Source organism: Patagioenas fasciata, chromosome 10 (genome assembly GCF_037038585.1).
Source record: "Patagioenas fasciata isolate bPatFas1 chromosome 10, bPatFas1.hap1, whole genome shotgun sequence".
NCBI lineage: Eukaryota > Metazoa > Chordata > Aves > Columbiformes > Columbidae > Patagioenas > Patagioenas fasciata.
Window position 1 is genome coordinate 16,913,840 of NC_092529.1, and position 23,003 is coordinate 16,936,842.

General features: G+C 38.4%; 1 protein-coding gene across 3 annotated transcripts in view; it reads left to right on the top strand.

The window, feature by feature from the left end:
- The first annotated feature begins 956 nt into the window (after nucleotides 1-956).
- The window catches only part of MDFIC2 (MyoD family inhibitor domain containing 2), a 47,360-nt gene continuing 25,313 nt past the window's right edge, over nucleotides 957-23,003 (top strand). For 2 of the 3 annotated variants that reach the window (XM_071813236.1, XM_065845990.2), the window contains exons 1-2: nucleotides 957-1,101; nucleotides 1,797-1,884. In XM_071813236.1, the coding sequence (XP_071669337.1) occupies nucleotides 1,797-1,884 (88 nt within the window). In that variant the 5' untranslated portion in view covers nucleotides 957-1,101. Of the gene's footprint in view, nucleotides 1,102-1,176; nucleotides 1,256-1,796; nucleotides 1,885-23,003 lie in introns of those variants that run through there. The other variant, XM_071813237.1, reaches the window with a different exon arrangement.

Genomic DNA, 23,003 nt, shown 5'->3' on the forward strand with positions numbered 1-23,003 from the left:
GATAATTGTCATAACAAAGGGAATATGTTATTATTTATTGGCCATACTTGAGCACTAGGATCTTGGATTACAGTATCTGGTGACAAATGCTGCTTGAAGTTCTGTAAATATAGTTTAAAAAGTAACATAACTGAATAATTCTGAATGTGTCCTGCAACCAACACTTTCAAAATTCAGTTCTGGGAAACAGTGTGACATTTTCTTTTTGTCCTAGAGAAGAAGAAAGATGCAACATCTAAGCACTCTAAAATCTGGCTCTCTTTGAGCTTGACTCTTCTACTAATATTACAGCAACACTGCTGGTAACTATGGCAAAATAATATTTGAAGCCAACTAATAAGAAATTTTTAATGCTTTCAAGGTACAGAGTAGTCCAGACTGACACTCTGCCCTCTGTGCTGCTGTCAAGCCCACCCAGCACAAGGACTGTACCCACCAGAGACCACCCAGTCTTGGTGCAATGAAGGGAACAACTGTTCATCTCTGCAGACCTCCTCTGCTGGGGGATGACAGATTTCACCCTCCTGAGCTCGGGTGGGTCACAGCACTCAGCTCCCCACTGGCAAAGAAAAGGTCTAATCCTAAATGACAGGTTTAAATAGACATTTAGGGTCTAATTTTTACATCCTTCAGTATTCTAACTTCACATTTAGCCAAAATATTGACATATTTATCCATTTTTTCCACTACTCATTTCCTAGTTCTCTTTTTATTTTCTTCCTCCTGTTACAGATTCCCTGGGTTATGACCTGCAAAAATAACCTTTCCAGACCATTTTTTTTGTTTTTGCAAGGCTTATTTTTTTAATCACTCTACTAACGCTGGGATGCTGACTACCCTGCTCCTTCCCTATCCTACCCAGCTCTAGAAGTGCATGCAAACAAAAACGAAAAAAAAACCCTCAGCAATAAGTTGGCTGATTCTGGCAGCGAGACAAATCTAGCACCACACAGCAGGCAGGCAGAGAGTGCACTGCTCATCCTTTCGGTTTTGTCAGTGTATGGGAATGCTGGACACCAACACGCAGCGAGGGATCCAGCCGAAAGCATTCCTCCTCAGCATCTGAACCCTGCTCCTTTCACCCTCGGTTGGAAGATACAGGTAAAAAATATAGAGAAATTCTTTAGCTAATTGGATTCAGCAAAAATACAAAGCAGTTAGAAGGAGCCCGGACAGCCTAATCTTATTCTTAGCAGGCAATGGAAGTAAACCACAGTGTATGGGCAGAGAGCTACGGTGTACATAATACCCTCAGGTACTGTAACTTGCATGTGATTCCTCCCATTACAGCAAATAAATTGTCGCAAGTGGCAGTAAAGATTTTTTTTTATACACTTTGTTCAAGTTGTCTTTATAAATATTTATCATTATTTACATAATTATACCTCTGTCTGACAGCAGGCTTTACAGCAACTTTGAACCACAATAAACAGACAGAATGGATGCCTCTTTTTTAGCCAGACTGTATATATTCTGTGTTATATGTACCTCTATTACTAGTATGCTATGTGCATATCACTCATTCATTTCTTAATGTAATTTATAGTTACATTACAAAGGAGTCCATCTACAAACAGCAACTATGTAATATTGATAAAGCATTTAGGAACAGAACATAAATTTAATGACTGAGATATTACATAGCATCAATAATCTAGAAAAAATAAAAGTGTCTGTAATGTAAGTAATCACAATTTATTATAGCAGGAACAAAAACAGAGAATGTATATTTTTTTTGTCAGAGACTTTCTTTAAAAGAACTTGACATCCCAAAATTCTTTTCTTCCCCCCTGCAGATGTCAGAAGCAGAGACAGACAAGGTAAATATCAAACCAGCAGAAAGTTTCGAACATGGCAAGCAAAATATTTCTTGGCTGAAGAAAGGTAAGTTACATTGCTGAGTTAATAATTACCGGTTTGTGTTCAGGGATATTTCTTGTTTATTAAAAAACAAACAAACAAACAAACAAAGCTTTCTCAAAGAAAAAAGGCATAAGAATACTTTGCAGACTTAAATATGGCTAGGAATTTCTACCATACGAATTCCATAACTTCTACGAAACATCATGTACATTCGCTTATGGTACAGAAAGGCCTAGATTATCAAGTTTTAAAGTAACCTAAAAGCTCATTTTTTCTAATTTCCTTGCATTCCTGGGGATGTTTTATTTGTTCTGAACTAAAAGCCATTAAGAAGTATGGACCGTCATCTTGATTCTGATGAAATGTTTGTATTAACTTAAGATATTACTGTGTTGGATTAAGATTTGCTTGGTTTTCTCAAACTTGAGTAAGGATTAACCCTGAATCTTTGAATTTGGCAGCGTGTTATCTTAGAAAAAAATATCATCCATTGTTAGCGGTTTATGAAATATACACTCTCAGAAGCAGAGAAGTTTTAAACAAGTATAGGAGACCTTTCCAATTTTAAAGGCTGAAAAATGACAGCTATTAAGTAAATAATTTGTGTAAAATACTGGTATTTGAAATACTACATTATGTTAGTTAAATTATTTAGAAGACAGACATACAATTGTAAAGGTTTGCTTATCTCATATGCCTGTATATATAAAGAAAGGAGGATCTTGGGATATAATTCTTGCTTGAAAAAATGATTTGCCAAGTTAGAACATATCTTATTGTCTTTACATGTGTTTGTTGATCATAGTAGAGTTACTTTATTGTATTCCATACGCGCAAGAAGAATGAGTCTCAAAGCAGAGACTTTTAGGATGCACATGATACAAATTAAGTATCTGTGGTTAGGTGCAAATTATTTTTTTTTAGTGAGAACAGTTACATTCTTATCCTAACAAAAGTGTTTTGGGAAGACTCAACAAGTGACCTCATACTTTGAAAACATTAACTAGAGAGATACTGAAGAAAAGGTTCATTTATAGCCACTATTGTGTCATCTGTAAAATTTGCATCGCTATTTTAAGCTCATGTAGTTAATTGTAGGTTAGAGCGTTTAGCTGCAACAGAGGCTGCCACAAAGCAGGCCTAAATTAATGCATCTGCCTTGCAGTCCTCATTGTTTATGCAGCACTTTGCAGAATGGAAATCACAGGCTGGAGCAGAGCTGGCTGGCCAGCATGCAGGCTGTGTTTGGCTGGACACCCAAAGTCCTCTGCTTGCAAGGTGTCAGCTAACTCCAGCCAAATCTCTGCAAGCAGAAAATTTGCAGTTTGAGCATCAGAGTGATAGTGCTGAGTGATATTTGGGTCTGATCCTACAAAGGAACATTGCACTTTAGCTTGTGGACATCAGACGTGTAACTGAATTGAACATGTATTCCATCAGAATAAAGAACAAGAGATTTGCAGCTTTACAAAAGGGGTACAAGGGTACAGCAGACTTTAACTGGTCCATGTCTCTGAGCAGGATAAGACCAATGTCATGGGCCCTCAGAGTCCCATACAGTTGTTTATCCTCTGGTCCAGAGCTGTTCCAGAAGCCAGGTGACACATCTCTCACACCTGTATGCGTTCGAGTTGATTTCACTTCAGTGATGCTCAGTCACAATGTTTTATTCCTACACCTCCTTCAGAGTTTCTAGGTCATTATTAGCTTCTCCAAGTACAAAACAATCAAAATGTTAATCTCTTTCAGAAAGAGCTAAATGCTGTCTATTGGCATATCTTCTCTCTAAAGTGCCATAGGGTAGAATTGGGCCTTGAAGGTCTTATACAGCAGCTGAGTCAATAAAGAGGTGAAATATGTCTTAAAATGAAAGGAAATTTTCTTTGAGATAAAACTATGCTTGTTATTTTATCTTATATTGAAGTTTGTTTTTTAAAATTTTTGATATTTTTTCTTTGCTTTAAGCACTTCTGTGGGTTTTTAGAATACGGTGAAGCAAATTGTCTGGAGCAGAAGCTTAACTTCTATGTTTAAATGCTTTAAAAATATCTCACGTATAGATTTCAGGCATTCCAATAAACAATGAATTGTGGAGAACAGACTTGTACTGTTTCCATCAAGCACAGTAAGAAGACTATATGTTCTTTTAGCATCCAGTTTTAAAGAAAAGTTATTTTTATTCATGGTTTTGTATTGATTATTTGTTCCTTCTAAAAGAAACAATCATGAACCACATAAAATCAGAAATAAACAAAAAATATAGACTAGGCTGCGGCTTTAGTGTCTTTCCTAGACTTCATTTTTTTCCCAATGCTTTGCAAAGTAATAACTCATGGACTGGTGGTAGTGCAGTGGGTCAACACCAAAATAAGGTACCTATTGTTTTTCTGTTGTCTTTCAGCATCATAGGCTGTTTAATCCTGAAAGGTGGGAGGGAGATTTTAATCTGGCTGCTGGTTATTTATCTTGTGCTTTTTTTGGAAGAAGAAACTTTGCTTCTGTCTTTAAGCCTCTAAAAGCAGAAATTAAACCCTCATTCCAAGGGAAAACTTCTTCCACAAAGCAAAACAGAAATCAAATAAGCCTAATGAATCGTATTTTAGAGAAACAGTAGGCTGTGCATACAGGATTGTATCTTATCAGCAGGAAGAACGTAAGTGGTCCTACTTGCACCTCTACCTCTCAGTAAGCAACTTGCGCTCGCTCCTGTGCTCCTGCATCCCTGTCTCTTATCCGACAAACATGTCTCTAATGGAGGGCCTGAGGTCCTTTGTAGCACCTAGTAGACTGCAGAATTATAATGAAATAATAATAAAAATGTAAACAAGGAAGCAGACTGGTCAATGCATGCTGTAGGTTTGCTAGACTTTAAAAAGTCCTAAGACATCTCTGCACCTCCTTAACACTTGAGTCTGGATTTGGACAACATGAGAGACTCCCTGTCTTGATTGTGCAAATGAGGATGGTGAAATGTTAACAGTCCTATCCCACGATGTCTCAGAGTGAAGAATTCACACCAGCAATCTTTTCTGATAGCATGGCATGTTCCTCAGGATTATTATTTCAAAAGATCACACAACAGATGAGAAAGCCTGTGTTTGGAGGGTATGCATCAGACCATCACATGCAAATCAACCAGAACTGGCATAAATGAGCAGTGAGAAAAGGCAGTTCTTGGCCTTTTTTTTAGGCTTGTCTGACCTTAGCACTGGTGTGAACTGACTCAAGGAAAGCCTAGGACACAGAAATAAAGCCAGATTCCTATTTTGTGTAGGATTGGAGGCAGTTATCTCTGCTTGTTTGTTCCCATGGGAAAGAGCTCATCAGAGATGGGAGGCAGTTCTAGGTGGAAGTAGAGAGCTCCCCATGCCAACATCTATAAACCATCAGGGCAGATCAAAACATGGGCTCATTTGCAAAGAAGCATTTGCAAAGTTTTCTGCATTTCTGCCCTGAAAAACTAAGGCAGGACCCCTCAGCACCTGCATTATCCCCACTTATACACATTTTGCCCAGACATGCACAAAATTATATAAAATATGAAGCGTATAAAATACATATATACATGTATAAGAACTACCAATGTAATTTGAAAGTAATATTAAAGTTAATACTAAAGGTACTTGAAGGTAATATTAAAGAAATGTCCTCTGCATGAGCCTGTGTTCCCACCTGTTTCATGCACCCACAAGATGTGCAACAAGTAGACCATCACACTCCAAGCAAGAAACATATGTGCGGGCTCTCAATCAAGCACAGTTATTAGAGGGCCCTATGGAATCTGGAAGATACACAGGACTTGTATTCAGAAATACAGTGCCCAAGGATGAGTAAGACTCCCAGGGGCTGACTCAGGGATGCTCCCACCTTGCACAGCTCAGTCACAACCACAGAGCTGCCTCTTCCACATGGACCAGGCCTCTTTTCACCATGGTGGTGGTTTAATGCCAGATTAGCAGCCATCTGGTGGGAAGGGAGGTCAAAGCAGAGCTAAATTCGCATCAGCCTCAGCATGTGGCTTTTGGAGCTCCTTACAAACATTTAATCTTCTGGTACCACCTGATGATTACAGCCATATGGATATGTGGGAGCAGGCAGGAGCTTATCTGACTGACACAAAGCTGTGAAAGGTGACACTGATTTTTGCACAGGGGCCAGCAGTGGTCTGATCACTCTTTCTCCATCCATCGCAAATGCAAGGGACAAGGTGTGAGGGCTTAATACTGCCCTCCGATGGTTTCATCCAAAACTGGCCACAGCAACCCAGGAACACAGATCCAAGTTGCACAGAAATTTCATTTCATTTTCGGATATTTTCACACAAAGCCCTCCTGTTTTATGCTGCCCAGCTGTGTACACAAATGCCCTCCGTATATAACTTCCAGTGAAAAGTTAATGAAATGGCTTCCTTACTTTCCTGCCAAAAATATAACTGAAATGCTAATCTCAAGACTTTCTCCAAAATAGCCCCTTTCTGCACTAAAATTCTCATAAATCAGAAACATTTTTGTCTAAAATAAGCCTGTTTTCATTGTCTTGAAAATAGTAAAAAGTCTAGCCCCAGTTTCTTTAATCGGTTCTTCTAGCCAGCAGATTTTTGCTGGAGGGTGAAATTCAGCCCTGTACTGAGGGTCAGTACAAGGTCAACACTTAAACCATAAAACAGGGCTTAAGTGGTAAATAGAGCCTCTGTTCAGGATTATATTTCACCCCTCCAAGGACTACAGTTCATATGAAAAGGGAGATTTTCTCAAATCAAAGACCTGGCTGTAGTGACATTATTCACATTATCCAAATAATCCTTTATTCCAGAAGTAATCCCATTGGGTGAGATTGTGCCACATTTCTTAGTGGTACATCCCAGAAATCTAGAGCAAACTATTCCTAACCTGCAACACACCAAAACATTCCACAGCCTGGATTTAGGGTTATATTCCTGGGGGTATTAGCAAAACCATCCTATTTTGCAGCACTCAGAAATGCCTTTTCCCCAGCATGCCCCTCTTGCTGGTTACCCAGGGGCTTTAAGAGACATTTACAGGAAATAAAGTGGGAAGGACATTACACCATGAGACTGGTTTTGCAGAAGTGAAAGTTGTCCTGGAGACACCCAGGGAATTTCCCTATTCTTTTACAACCTCCAGCTTTTTACCTGATTTGCAGGTCTTGTACTTGGGTTTCAGGGAGATTGTCAGCAGAGTGTTCTGATCTGACACACATCCCTGCATTTAGGGAGCTAAATGACATTTTTAGAAATTATTTCTAAAAACTCCGAAGTGAATGCAATTTTACATACATGCTTGGACACTTGTTTCCTGAATTTTGCTGATTTGGAGCCAGAAGCTTTTTTCACTCTCTTCTTCCAGTCTGAATTAAGTCATTAGATTGAAAAGCTTTACAGAAGACTGATAGCAAAGAAATATCTCTCAGTTTCATGTAACAGAAAATGCCAAATGCTTATGAGTGCTGTAATCCAAGCAGACTGTTTCCAGATAAGAATACCACACACACAAAAAAAAAGCACATTTAAAAACTGATGACAAGGATCCCAGGGGGCTCAAATTCCTGGAAGATGCCTTGTCAGCTTCAGGACTATGACCAAATGAATTAATCAAGACAACCCTTCCTTTAAGTTGTAAAACAGCAGATTTAAAGACTCTCTTCCAATGGAAAGGGAGTATATGAAATCTGCAATGGTCCCAGCTCTCTACTTCTAATTATGGTTTATAAACTGAGTGGTCCTTGATCTTTGAACTGGAGGGTCCTTAGAGATGTAAGACTTTGAATACTGCCATGAAAGTAGAATGAATGTATAGTAAGGATAGTAGTAGTCCTCTGGGTGATAGGGTTAAGTTTAAAGTCACGCTCCTATGCTACATATTGACTGTAAAAATGTAAGTAAAGGTTTATTTAGGTTTGATTACCTTCAACAAATTTGTTGCACTAATGGAGAGAAAAGCCTGTTTCATTCAACTGTCAATGCTGGAGAAGACTTGGAGATGTTATTTCATTCATCTCTGGAAGTTCTCCAGACCAATTCTATTCTTTGCTGTACTTAGGTGAAATATTCAGAATTTTGCCCTCAGTTGTATCGGTAGAGCAAAACACGCAACAACAATATAGACATCCATTAGTTGTTGATTTTCTCAGCAACATACATGTTAGAGCAGAATCCACATATTCAAGGGCCTCTATAGTGCTTTCTACTTGAGGTGGCAAACTGTGGTAAACAGAAAATCTTAACCTAAGTGTCAGTGTCAAAGTGATGAGTAATTCCATTAAAGCAACAGAGCCACATTGGCTTGCAAAAGATCCCATTTGTCCCAGTATGTCTAGGACAGATACCTGTAATCATCTTAGTGCCTCAATGAGGGAGAAGGAATGAAGCAATGTCTCGTTTTTACCATTTCAATTCGTGAAGGGAAGGATCAGATGCCAAATTGGTCTCCTAGATCTAAGGCAATACAATACAGAAAGATGCCTGTACTAAACAGAATTCAGTAACCTGGACGATAAAGAAAGGACAGTACTAATAAAATCAGAAGCTTCATAATTTTTAGTATTTGATTGTATAACTGCTCGCTATTAGTGATATTGTTTGCCTTAGATTCCAATACATGTATCCTTTTGACATAGTGGTTTTCTTCTCTTCCAGGTGGAAAATGTCTGTTTCTTTAGTCAGCCTTACTCTGAAAGCTCAAAAAAAAAAAAATTGTATTCATTCTAATCTGGAATAGTAAGGCGAATGTCCTTGACTTTATTATCAGTTTCTACCGGAGGGAGACAGTAAGAACTTTGAATGTAATTGGGTATTATATGTTTAAAAGCTATGAAAAACAGACATTTCAAACCTATTAATGAACATTTGGTTCATTTATAGAACTTAATTCCTTGATAGAAATCCCATCAAAACAACCACTATGCAGGCCTAATTTACTTTTACCCTGAACTTGAAGTCAGGATAATCATGAATGTAAGCAGCACAGTGTCAGTTTTCAAAAAGTGTTTTATAGGCCTGCAAGATTATACACCGATATGTAGAGCCAGACTGGCAGCCACGTAGAAGTGTAGTAAAATCCTTAGCATTGAAGGGATTCAATGAAATATTTAAAGTGAATTAGATTATGAAAAAAATAAAAATAAAAAAAAAACAAATCTCCCTTCTCATTGAAGATTTATGACCAAAGTACAACTGCTTCTAAGTACTCAAAACAGAATGCAGTAGGTGTGCTAAATCCTGGGCATGCTGGTTATCTATTGCTTATGAAACATATTACAGAGAAGTGGAATTAATTTAAATATTCATTGTTTGCTGAGGTTCAAAGGAATTATTTTTCCATCTATTTTTTAAATAAGTATTTAGAGCTAAATCCAAATAGAAAGATACTTAGACATTAAGAGTGACTGCTCTAAATGTCCAATAATAGAATACTGGACATAAAACCCTTATCAGAACAGCTTAGTGATTAGTGAGTAGTTCTGGGACTTCAAATCTGGGCTGAGAACATATGATTGCATGAGAGGACTTCAATTCACACCTTCTAGAAGAAAACTCTGGTCCCCAGGAATCACACCACAGAATGTTAAGGATTGGAAGGGACCTCAAAAGATCATCTAGTCCCTGCTAGAGACAGCATTCAACTATCCAGTAAAATGTGGAAAATCTTTGGGAGGTCTTCTCAACACACTGCTGAGCACAGGCAGAGGGATTTGAGCCTGGGTTATGTTCAATCCACCAGCTGCTCTCACCAGAAGGGATCTCATTCCTGTAGGCAGGAAGGGACCAGAGCATCTCTGGCTCTGCCTCAGGAGCAGTGGCTGGCAGAGGTGTCTAATCAAGTGAAGCAGCCATAAATACATCAAGGTGGCCCTTCTCCCCATTCCTTCCAGTAGTTTTCCTACTTTAATTCCTCATTTCCTCACCTCTGCCATCAGCTTATTGCTCCCAGTTACCTGATCTTCTGCATGTGCTGTATAGAATGTTGAATCTCAGTGGAGAGGCATATGCAAAAATCAGGTGCTGAAGCCCTCAGTGTCAGCCAAGTTTCTCAAAGTCTCTTACTGCAACAGAGGATTGCAGAAGGCCTCTTTACCACCTGAGCAATATTTAAGTGCTACAGAGATCTTTGCTATCCCTCTAAACTAAGTTAATTTATATTTTATAGGTGTCAAGCAGTCTCTCAGGGTCTCCTGATTATATAGTCTCACTCTAATTTCAGTCTTTAATCTGAATAAACACTTTAGAAAAACACAGACACAATTAACTTAATCATAAATTCAGATAGATTGTTTATTATCTGTCTACTTAATGTGCTTATGATTGCAGCAGTTAAACATGATAATGTTTTCTTCACTCACACATAAATGAATATACACAGAACAGAAATATGTGCAGGAAGAAAAACTTTTGCCTGAATACCTCAGTAGGCTCCAGAGATAAAGAAGTAGATGCACTGTTGTGCTCTACAGGAAAACAAACATTGCCATGATAGTGTTGAGACGTCTGAGAAATGATTAATGACTAATTATGTTCTTGCTGAAATATGCCTATATGCAGTTAAGAAAGAAAGAAAATGCTATTGTAGCAAAGATGCAAATAAGAGCCCTATTTGCCTACACTACTACACCTGTAAAATAAAAGCAGAGGTGTAGATTCTAGGTAAATAAGATCACTTGAGTTGTTCAGAGTAAAATACAGGTCAAATCAGTATCTTCCTACTGAAGCAAACTCATCAGACACCAGATTTACAGATAAGAGTTTTCTGCTGTGTGGTCTTTGTAGACAGTTGTCTTAAAGGGGTTAAACCCTTCTGACACCAAATTTTCTGTTTTGTTACACACCCATGGCAACTAACACATGTGCCAAAATACTATCATGTAGCCACAAATACTTGGACATCAAAATTACAGTTGGAATATGATTCTTTCTGTTCCCATAGCATATTGAAAATAAATACTTATTTCAAGCATGCATTCAGTAAAATTAGTGATTACTACTCAGATAGACTTTGTCATTAGACTAATTTTTTAATGGCCACATAGTAAACCATAATGAAGTTATATTGGACTTCAGAACACTCAAGTTTCAGCTAAATTTAAAATGCAGTACACATTTCCCCCCAAAACAAGAATCATTTATCATTCTTTGTTGTCTCACTGTTGCTTCTCATATAAATCAGCTCCAACCTCATGTTCTTTTTATGTACCACTAAAGCTAAATTCAGACTGGTATTTCCTATCTCCAGGCTTCCTAGGATTTCTGACTCCTTTGTGCTGACAGTCAGAAAAAGGGTCTTCAAGGTTAACTTCACTCTGTTAACACATACTTCATGCTGGCTCTCTGCATGACACTCACTCTTCCTACATAGACCTTAGATATAAGTTGAGCAGAGTATTTGAAAAAGTCTTAAAGTGCATCCTCAGGTAATTACAATTTTGTAGGACTGCTTTGTGTAACATTTCTACCTGGTGACGTTCTTTCAGCTTTCCATCATGTGAACTGATGTGTCCACATGGGAACACTCATTGAATACCAAAGCAGTCAATACTAAACTAAATCACAACTTCTCTCTTGTTGATTAACAGAAGCTTAATATGTTGAACAATCTGCACTATTACATACATAATTAGGAATTTGACTCAGATCAAGCTGAAATTTGATGGCTTTAAGATTGTAATATAAACATATAACGCACGTTTACTGCTGGTTCTAAACTTACATCACAACTGATAAATCAGTCAATATTCCTGACTGAAGAGAGTTCGCTCTGAACAGTATGTGAGGAAAGGGGAAGATGAAAGAATGGAAACTAAAAAATAAATGTAAGCCTTTTCACTTTGTTTCTTCTTAACAATTACCCTCATATAAAAGTATTACAAAAAAAATCAAACAAAATGCTGTGATAAACTCTTTTTTACATTTTCTCCTGGTTAAAAGAAAAAGAGAAGTGGTATGTAACTGGAATTTTAAAACTCTGAAATCCAGGAGTGGGCAAAATCATAGAAGAGATGATGAGAGGCAGAAGAAGACAGTCAAAAGAATCACAGGAAAAAGCAATTATTGCACCTGGTACTCACTCTGGTTAGACGAAGTTGTGACCATATGTATTGTCGTCTTCAGATATTTTAAAGGTTTAATATTTTATAAAATACAATTTTTATTATAAAACAACACATAAAAAATACAGCATAACGCATTTAAAATGTGTCCATTTCAGCTTCCAGCTAACCAATGATTTTTTTTTTTTTCCTAGTTTATGTATGATTTAAGTAAATAAATAACCTATGAGTTTCAGGTAGATATTTACTTGACTCACACTCTTGGTCTCTGACTTTATGATCAGCCCTGTCCATCAGAGGTGGCAATCACTAAGCAAAGAAAGTCCAAACAGCAGGTAAAGCTTCCCCAGGAGTCACTTGGAGGGAATCACCAACAGTTGTAGAAGGGTAGTACAGTCTCCACATCTTCATTTTTTTCATAAAAAATAAATAAAATATAAAACTAAGCAGTGGTGGTGGTTTTTTTTGTTTTGTTTTGTTTTTTACAGTATGACGCAGCAGTATTACTTGCATTAGGCCAATTTACCACTTATGATAGCAGTAATAGCACTAAAAGCCAATAAAAGCGGTCTGTTCGTTCAGAGATTGGCTTTTATGGCTTATTCTAAATATTATCAAGTGAATCAAAAGCTGTCATTATCGTGTCTAAAAAGCCTTCGTACCTTGTAAGCAAACAGTGTGATTTTGACAAATAATCATTAATATGCCTGTGTGAGACCAGGACTTGAAAGAGAAAGAAAAAGGAAAACCCAATATTTCACTTTACATAAGTCATTAAGATCATTTCAGTTAAATTTCACACAAAATAAAACAGTTCTATATGTAAAATGCCATAGTTTTCCCAAGTTGGTGGTTTTCTTTTTTTAATCTGTGAACATACTTCATAAAACAAAAACTTGTCTGATAACTGCGCAGTGAATAATTGAACTGTAATGATATATTCTCTCCAGGAATTATTTAGGAATATATTTAGGAAAACAAATGATGCACGTGTCTCTTCAGTGCCTTTGGGGTCAACATCTAACCCAACCTTCCCTTGGCTCCCATCCTGCCTACCAGAAGCCCCAGTGAGCACAGAACTGCTCCCACTCTCCTTGCTTTACAACTGAAGGTATGTTCCCGTAGCACTAGAGAGGTGTAAATTAATGTATCTTCTGTCTCATACCCGGACAGTTACTCTTGCAAGAAACTTGGGGAGCAGAGCTAAGGCTCTGGCAGCTCTCAGTTGCATTCCAGCCACCTTCTGCCCATTTGGACATGAAAAGGAGTGTCCAGAGAGAGAACTGCTCTCTACTGTATGCAGGGCAGACATTGAATGTATAGGATTTCCTCTTTGCAGTACTCCTTGCTGCTGCCCAGCAATACTAGGAAAAGTCCTCTTCAAAGCTGCACAGCCCAAGTCACTGCCATTTGCCATTTCTAGTGTTTGAACCTCCTGAATGGCACTGCCCGGTGTGCAGTCACCAGCAATGGTTCAGGATGAAGATTTGGGCTTACCACTGGCTGCCCAAGACAACTGTTACTGGCAACATTGAAGCGTTTCTCATGCAGCTTCCTGGAGTGTTTGAGTTTGAAAAAGGATGGAGGCAAAGAGACAGGAGAAAACAACCTCATTGCTGCCCTTGTACTGTCACGTGAGTGTCCAACATTGCTGCTTCATGGTCTCCTGCTGCTTAACCTGATAGACCTTACAGATGACTTACTTAAGGTCACAAGCCTCCAACTGCGTATCCCTCCTGGCTCCACCAAAGTGTCCTCATCTGTTTCAGATCTCTGTGGGTGGGTGTTACGTGGACAGAGAATCTACGATAGACAAGGTGGCAACACAGCAGGAGCTTCAGGATGTCGTGTGGGATGGGACAACAACCGGTGCTATGATGACTCCATGGGTATGGTGAGCGAAACACCACATAAAGAGGCTAGTTACTGGGAAAGTTAGTTGTGGATTGTACAACTGTTCAGACAATATGATCAAGGTTTTTCTGAATTAAAGAATTTGGACTGTTCGGACATTAACTGGACTAACAAGTAAAAGCTTAGCTGCACACACATTGTGTGTCCCTTCTGCCCATGGAAATATTTTTCAGTGCAGCATCAGCAAGAGGATTTGGGAGGCTGAATTATTCTCAACACCCTGCAAGGAGTTTGGCCACAAGTCTGCAGGGCACAGTGCTTCCTCAGCCACCAAGCTAGCCACAGCAACTTAGCCATGCTGGCAGTCACCCAGGCTCTGAACTCAAGACCAGGGTATGCAACTCTGTCAAGAGCCTGGGACAAACTAAGTGTCTTGGGCCAGGCACAGCCACCTGTCAAGTCTCATGCATTGAGTAGAAGCCTTGGGCAGTTGGTTCAAGCATTCATGCTCCCACAGCCAGGACTGTGTCTTGAGGAGTTTCCTTGCCTATTGCTATTTGCAGGTTTTGGGGCCCCACTGGAACGGCAAGCGAGCGTGCTTGCAGTCGACTCCGTTACGTGATACATTGTGCAGCTGCACGGCACGCAGGGGCTGGCAGAAACATGTGGTGCTGCACTGCCAGGGGAACTGTTACCCCAACACGGCCCTTTAAGGGCCACCTGTGTTTTGCAGGCAATTTATGTGAGCAGAAAACTAGCAGACCTCCCATTCCAAGCTTCTAATTTCTTTGACCATTTTTTCCATAGATTAAAGAGCTTTCCAGAAACACTACCAATGAAGTAGAAAGATCCTAGGTAGAAACTGGTAGACCAGCTTTTGTCTAAGCTACCCTAAAGCATGGTAGGAAACCTGTTAGGATTCTCTACGTTCTTACATTTATCCAAGATATGGTGTATACAATTCTATAAATCTATATGAAATAGAGCTGCTTCCCTAAATAAACACCCACCAAATTATTGGTGCCATTATTTCAATCCAAGAACTGAAAGACTAGGTAAGAGCTGTTTGTTTCCTTACAAGAACAAAGGCCTTTGGTTGACTCGAATCTCATCTTTCAGGCAGAGTGTCTAGCAAACTACTGAGCTCCCTGCCAGACCCAGAACACAGATCAAACATCTGCATTTCTGTGCCCAGGTATAAGCTGGTTCAGAGGGTCAACAATGAAGACCTAAAAAACATAAGCTGGTCACTGAAATTAATAATGCTAGTGTTCCTCTTCCATTCTCACTGACAGTATTTTGCAGTACTGATTTCAGTCTCAAGTATTCCTATAAAACGTTAAGAAAAGATTTAATTGCACAAGGGTTCAAGTGGCTTGGCCTCTTTGCTTTTCATGTCATGGGTCTGCAATGCATGTATTCATCACATACAGTTTTCCTGTATTATTTTTCCCAAGGGTTCAATCCACCCATACTTTAGCCCCACCTTCATCTCTCTGACACACACAAGTTCTTTATTATTGCTGAAGAAAATCAGAGCAGAGGACTACACAGGTTGCAGTGCAACCTGAAACAACCTATGCAATGCTTACAAAAGGTAAACATCAGATATGATCCTTCCAGTTAAGATTTAAAGAGTAAACTCACTAGAATTACTCATATGCTTTAAGTTAGGTTTGTGCTTAGGCATGTTGCTGAATATGCTTCTGATAGAAAAGATGAAGAGTGCCTTGGCTTAGATTAGAAGCCACGTTTTGGGTATAGTGTTGCCCTGTTTCTAATTGCTAGCGTAGCCAAGAAACTGTATCCTTCCCTCCACTTGAGAGACCACCTGGAGAAATACATTTTTCTCCTCAGAATTCACACAAAAGCCTAAAACTTGGCTTTAACATAATACATATTTTCTATTCCCCCCCCTCCAATGAGCTGCATTTATATTTTTAACCTGCACAGACTATGGTTTGTTAATGGGAAATGTTTCAAACACGGTGGTAAAGGACTGTGGGATATAGGATTATATATTTATTAATCTCAAGAGCACTGTGTAGACTGTACTAGTAAGTTACAAGCAGACTGGCAGAACAGGGTTTGAATTCTGGCAGATCTCTTCCAAGCTTGTCTGTTAGGCTGCGTTTGGCCCTGCTTTAAAAGTTTACCTTGAGCTATAGTTGCTTTGGTCAACTTTACTACAAACAGGCTGCACGGAGAACCCTGCTCTGGGTGTCATGGCAGAACTGGGGTGACCTGGCAGCCAAGGACATGCGCTTTGAGCAGCTGACCATTATGGTTTGTTGCTTAATCTAGAAAACACTACTATACCCTGAGATAACAGCAAAAAACTGCTAGTCATAGTGTGATTCCATTGACAGAAAAAAAGCTCTCTCTGCCCATGGGGATTGTATTTACACACAGTGATGTCTGAATCTATCTGTATGTGAGTTCACACAAGCATGCTGCAGTCAAATACACCCTCGCCTTCTCTCCTGCCACAATAGGTCAGCCTAGTTTTTTCAATGTGATGTTTTATGCAAAAATGAAAGGCATTTTTTGCACAACTGAAAGACTGTCATTTTAAGATTAAAAAGGCTGCTTTCCCTCCCCGAGGGAAAGTTGGAGAAAGTTTCATGGATCTGCCCTTTGTAATATTCCAGTTTGTCTGCAGCAAAAGAAAGAAATAAAAACTAATGGAAAGTGACACTTGTTCTCAGATGAAAACTGAATATTTCCAAGAAGGCATTTTCAGACTATACTCATGAATACTTTAGTATAAGACAATTGCTAGGTCAAAAGATTCATGATGTCCAGCTCTACTTGGGCACTTTGTTTTTCCTAATCAGGTAAAACAACAACAACAAAAAAAATCACAAACTTCTATTTTTCATTTGAGAGTCTCAAATCCTTTTTAGTCATTAACTGCTAAAACAGCCTATTTTCTCCATGAAGATGATTAACAGGAGTGGAGGTGAAGCAGTTAGAAGTGTGTAATGAATTATTTCTTTGATTTGGACACTGGGACAAGAACATACTCTACAGCAAACCAAGCGAAAGATCAGCCCAGAGCCTCTTTAAACTTCAGATCAGTTTAGATCCCAACTTCTCAGACGTATTTCGTTTTCCCTTATAGCACCACTTATTATGAGGGACTCCGGCATCCTATAGATTGAGACAACAGCAAAGTAAACTTTTGTACCCAATGCTAAATTAGATATTTGTTAGATCATAGAATCATAGAATGTCCTGAGTTGGAAGTAACACTTGGATATTCTAAATATGCAGCTTTCAGTTACCAGTGTCCAGTATTTCTTAATAAAGATATTCTCTGCATTTTTCCAATAAATAAACAGTAATAATTGTAGCACACAAAATTAGTAGATGTAGGTGAGGTAAAGCTCACAAAATACTGCCATTGATTTTTAACAACACGAAAGCCAAGCTCTTAATAAAAATGCCAGTACTGAACTGTTAGAACCTGGCTTTCTCTGTTTCTCAGTCTCATTTTCTAGTCTTTGTTTTGTTACTCTTTCAATTCTCTTCCAAAAATCCCTATTGGCAGTAACTTCTATTTTGGTCTGTGATAACCTGGTTTATGCAATGCCAGTCTGTTCAAAATCTTCCATTTAATTTTATGAGCTCTGGACTACAATTTCCCTCCAGAAAATACACTTTTGAGACAGCAGATGCTAACAGTCTTGTACACAAGTTTCAAGAAGTCTGTTTGCAGGACTGGCCACAGTGGCCTTCTCCCATAGGTGTCCCACTGTAATGCAGGTTTTATGTAAAGTTAAAACCACATCCTGCAAATACTTCCAAGTCCTTGATTCCCTTTGACTACCAGGAAAGCAACAGTAACTGTAATCAGCCAGATACTACACTGGAGTCATGGAGCTTGCCTTGGAATGTATGTAAATTTACCCTAAAGTTGTTTAGATAGCTGATTTTCAACTTTTTTTTTTTAATCCAGTTGTCCATAATGTACCTCGTAAAATCATTATTTGCACTATGGTGACAACTACCTAAATTATGGCTGGATAACAAGTCTATTTGCTTTGCCTAAATGGCACAAGCTCTCCCATATCCAACAACTATTATGTGATCTTTTCAGCTTCTAATACATATTAATTTGTAATATACAAAACCATTCAAATAAACAGTTGTGCACACTGAATAAAAAAGGCAATTTAAACTTCCCCCCCCAACTGGAGACACTTTTTACAAATAGTTCTTTTAAGCAGTCTTAATAGTACCTCTTTAATATTGCCATTAAAATTCACCAGAGTTCAAGAGCAGAGCAAATTTACATCTGTTAAAATAATGGAATTGACACTGATATTACATCATTGCTATTTTAAATAATAATTCTTCATAATTCTAACCTACTTGCTTTAAGTTGCAAATAAAAGGCTCATTTCTGCTTTCATCAAAGTCAATGGCAAAACCCCCTTTGGCTTTCAGGGAGCAGCACCTGACTTTAAAGATGAGGGCCTCTGGTGATGTACCATGGAGTTTGACTACATTCACTAATGCAGCAAAGAACAAATCCACCTGAAAATATTGAAAAATATTGAAGACGCTTCTATGAGTTGCAGTCAGAGAAGATAATTGTGCTGGACTAGCCTGTTCCCCAAAAATCGCAACACTCCATAGACTACTCCGAATCCCAAGGCAGTTAGAGTTCTGCTTAGCTTCACAAAGTGACATTTTATATAGGTGGGGGTTTTGCCATTTTAGTGCAATTTTGTGGTTTTCCTTCTTTAACGTTTTGGGAGAGAGTGAAGATAAGCATAATCGCAACACTCACAAATTCACCTTCTCTTGGGACAACATCAGAAGTTTCAGTGAAATTACATAAGTGTTCTTCTATGAACAATTCAAAATGAACCTAAATGAATTAAAATATACACTATACACAGCTGGAAAGCCACCTAGAAAGTGAATCAATGTAGTCCTCTCCCTGTTTAAAGAAGAAAATGATGCAAGGATTTTTCAGAAGTACAGAGGACAAAGGTTATGATCAAGACTGTTTAAAACTGGAAAAAAATGTGCTTTCTAGTATCCATTCACCACTTGAAAGAAGTTTCATACCTGGGTATTCCTAGACTGCCTTTGTGTTCTCTAGAAAAAGAGGAGGGGGAAAAAATAAATCTGTGTCCACACAACAGCTTATGATCTATAAAATCATCGTGATTCAGCTGTCTACGTAGAACTAGGTTTGCAGGGACAGGATCTTTCAACTGTATCCTCACCGAGCATCTAGTTTAACAGATTTCTGGTAATGGCAAAAATCACCAGGAACTGTGGTTAGCTTTCTACTAATGTACAACTAAAATATGTTGAAAATTTACTGGACAGTAACCACCAGCTGAGTCTTAGCCATAAAATTTCACACTGCATATAGGGCCTGTTAGATGTTATCCAGGAGCCAGAGAACTTTATTGACACTGTCATAAAAGCCAAAGCAGAATTAATCCCTTGCTCTATCATCACTGACGCTGTCTATTATAAATAAAATATCTATCAGACCTTAGCAAATCTAGGTCCTAAGTGTAATGAAAATTGCCTTGGTGTCTTTAAGACCAATTTGGTTTTCAACAATGTGCACAAGAGAACGAAATGTGACCCTTTACCATGAAGAAAAGCACAAATAAGCAGCATCACCAAGACCAGGGAGGAAACTAATTATTCCAGAAAAGTCAAGTTCTGAAGAACCTGCAATTCTGACTGCTTTACTCTACTTAGAATTACTTACCCCATTCAATTTCTTTCCACTTCCACAGCAGCACACCTGCTGTTACACTTATTTGGGAAAAGAAAAAAAATGTAGCTTGAATGGTAGGGAAATACAATATCTTCCAAACGAGGACAATTAGTCAATGCTCTGCCTCAGGAAGCATTTCAGGCACTGTCACTTGATGGTATCCAAGGAGAAATGAGAGGGAAAACACTGAAGGGATTAACCTACAAAGATTTTCATGTCATGAAGGCTGGGACTAGCTGAACTAGGAGGTCCTTTCCAGATGCATTGTCTGTAATTCTTTTTGGCACCGTTCCTCAGCTTTAAAATACACTGTCTTCCCCCATGCCAGTGGTACCAACACAATATGATGTCTAGTGCCACTTAGCCTTCAGGATAGTCTTGAATCACACAGCATGTCAGTGTTGTACACTTAAATAAGTTACAAATACAGCTTTGGTAAAAATTTTACTCTTCTGTGGCTTTCCAGTCATGCTAACAGTAAGAAACAGCATACACCTGACATGGAGGACCAGTTATTGTCACAATTCTTCATCACTGGGGGAAGGAGGAATATTAAAATATGTCTGTTTATCCCTATCTAATCAAACATATATTATGGAGACTATTTTTATATTACAAATGTATAGTGTAGAGTCTTCATTCCAACAATATTTTCTTCTAACACTGCTTATCTGAAGAATTCATATAACTGAAGAAACCTTGATAGGAAGAAATATGTTCTCGTGTCATCTATTTTTCGCTTTCCATGCTGTGACAACGGAGTCTGCCCTGGTGTTTCTATATCTGAACGCTTCTCAGGTAGCAGAACAGCTACCACAGATTGCCTGGCACCTGCTCAAGGATGAGGTGAAGAGGAAGTAAAGCAAAAGTATTTCTCTTTCATGGTGAACATCTTGGCCAAACCATATTTGTAGCAGATAAAAACCGGTGAAGTATAAACTGATGAGGAATAAAATATTTTCATTTTTTTGGTGCCTGAAATGGTAAAATCAGAGTTCTGAACTTGAACAGGTTAATATGGAGTGGAATAAAATGGCAGGTGCTAGGGAGAAATATTTTTCTCAGGATAAGCATTTTCAAAACCTGGCAGTTACATTTTGTTAGTTCTAGTCTTCTTTTATGAAATAACTTCTGAAAAGGGAGCATAAAAATATGGAGCCTGAATGCCAATAGAAGCATATTGTAAGTATGATACATCACCAACAAGTCTACCGCTGCTAGGTTAAAATAAAAAAAAAAAAAAAAAGCCAAACCAAAAACCTTAGCACACTTAAAAGCATCTTCTTTTGCTTTCTAATGTATTTTTGCAAGTTCTGACTTTTTAATAGAACAGCTATTAAGAGAAACTAATTATGATTTGATTTTTAAGGACCTGGATTTTCTCTTACATGTATCATTCTAACTCAGGAGAAAGACCATTCAAGCAAATGAGATGAGGTTGGTGTGAATGAATTTAAATGTGATCAGAAGCAGGCCTCAAGATATTTATGGATGGAGTGAGTCATTCTTGTTCTGGTTGGATGATTACATCAGTGGAGAATTAGTCTATCATCATGCAGGGCCTGAGCCTCCTTTCTCTTACATCACCATACATCAGGAAACGTTGTGTGGAGTGCACCAGTATTTCACCACCCTAATACCAACAAGATGGACGATCTGAGCCCGCTGCCCATCCCCGGTTGTGCATTGACTACAAAGAAGCTGTCCCTATTTAAATCAGCAGACCTTCTGGTCTTTCTTCCTTAGTCTGTTTACCTATTAGACCTCTCATACAATTATTTTAAGACCTGTTTGTCATTTAAAATATTAAGTAACTGTGGTCATAAAAGAATACGAATTCTTTTTTCTGGCATCACATTCAAGTAACTGTTCTTCCATAGGTCTCCAGTGACACATCTACATAGATAGCAAGGAGAAAATGAATAGATCACGTAAATTTGACTACTCAAACTCCCTCTACGCCAAATGTAGTTCTGTGAGAAATCTTCAGCAGTCCAAGTCTCAGCATTTTGCAACCATTTCTGTGTCAAAGTAAAACAACCATGCAAGACCTGACAGTATTACTCCCTTTTTAGGCACACAGCAGGTTTGGTGGTGCTAGAACAACATGTGATGTCTCCATCTAATCTCTAAGAATAGGCAATACCAGCTATTCAAGAAGTCAGCTCAGGAAATGTTGCGAGTGTCTAGAATAGATTATGAGACGAGGAAAAAAAAAAAAAACCAGCTGGAAAGTCTCCAGCAACCATTGGAGTTCCCAAGAAGTTTTTCCCTCATGGCAATGACTAAGTCTAATTAGAGGCAGAAAACCAAAATGGCAGCCTACAAACTCCTTAGACACCAGGTGTTTACCACAAAAAAAACCCCTGTTCCCCAGCCACACGCTGGTGTGGTTTCCGTGGGCCTCTCCCATACCAGACACCAGCCCGTCTGCCTTCCCAGTACGTCTACGCACTTCTCACTCCTGACAAATGGGAAGGATTAAAACCACCTTCAAAGTGGAGAAGACAGTGTGGTGGCAGTAACCCCAGAAACTGTCTGAGAACGAGGATGATGTTTTACACCAGCTTCTTCATGTTAAACAGACAATGACAGAGCGTCACATTTTGCTGCTGTCCTGTCCCTGGCCAACCAGTGGTCCACCAAGGACACTGATCTGGAGAATGCTGGATTTAAAGAATTTCCAGTGAAGTTTTACTTCCTACTGTTACACATTTTTTCCTCAAAATATTTAAGCTCCTAGCATTGCAGGTATCATGGTTTCATATTCGTGTTATACTTTGCTAATACCATGTAGAGTTTCTCTGAATTAAGTGGTGTCTTTTATCTTTTCTCACAAATAAGAGAAGTCTGCACCGTAACATATCCTATAGGCAGCTCTTTTCACATCTAAATTCCAAGGATTTTTTGGGGGAATAAAGAAGATTATGTATGTATTCAGAAATTAAATGAGATTAATAATTTTGAAAGTAATTTACAAATGGCAATCAGCCTCTGCAATGAAGGTCAAAAGAAAAAGGACATGTTAGCAATTGAATACCTTCCCTCCCTTTAAAGTTTTAATACTGCATACCTGTTAATAATGGGAAATATCCTTCTTCAAGAGTAGCATTTTCAAAAATTGGTAGGATCCTTTTACTAATTCTAATCTTCTTTTAATAAAATAATTTGTTTAAAAGGATTATAAAACAGCATGAAAATTGAATGCCAATAGAAATGTACTGCCTATACAATAAATAGTTAATGTATTTTCTAAATGAATGATTTAAAATAGCTATTAAAGTAAAAAGAATGAGCTTATGTTTCTAGTAATGACTTCGCTGCCTCAGAATGAAATCTGTAAATCCCTGATTGCAATTTCACATCCCAAAAGAACAAGCAGTCCTGGGACCGATGCTTATTGCCTTTATCATTAATACTAGCAAACCACATATGTGATTTTTATATTACTGGTTTGAATATTTAGATTGAT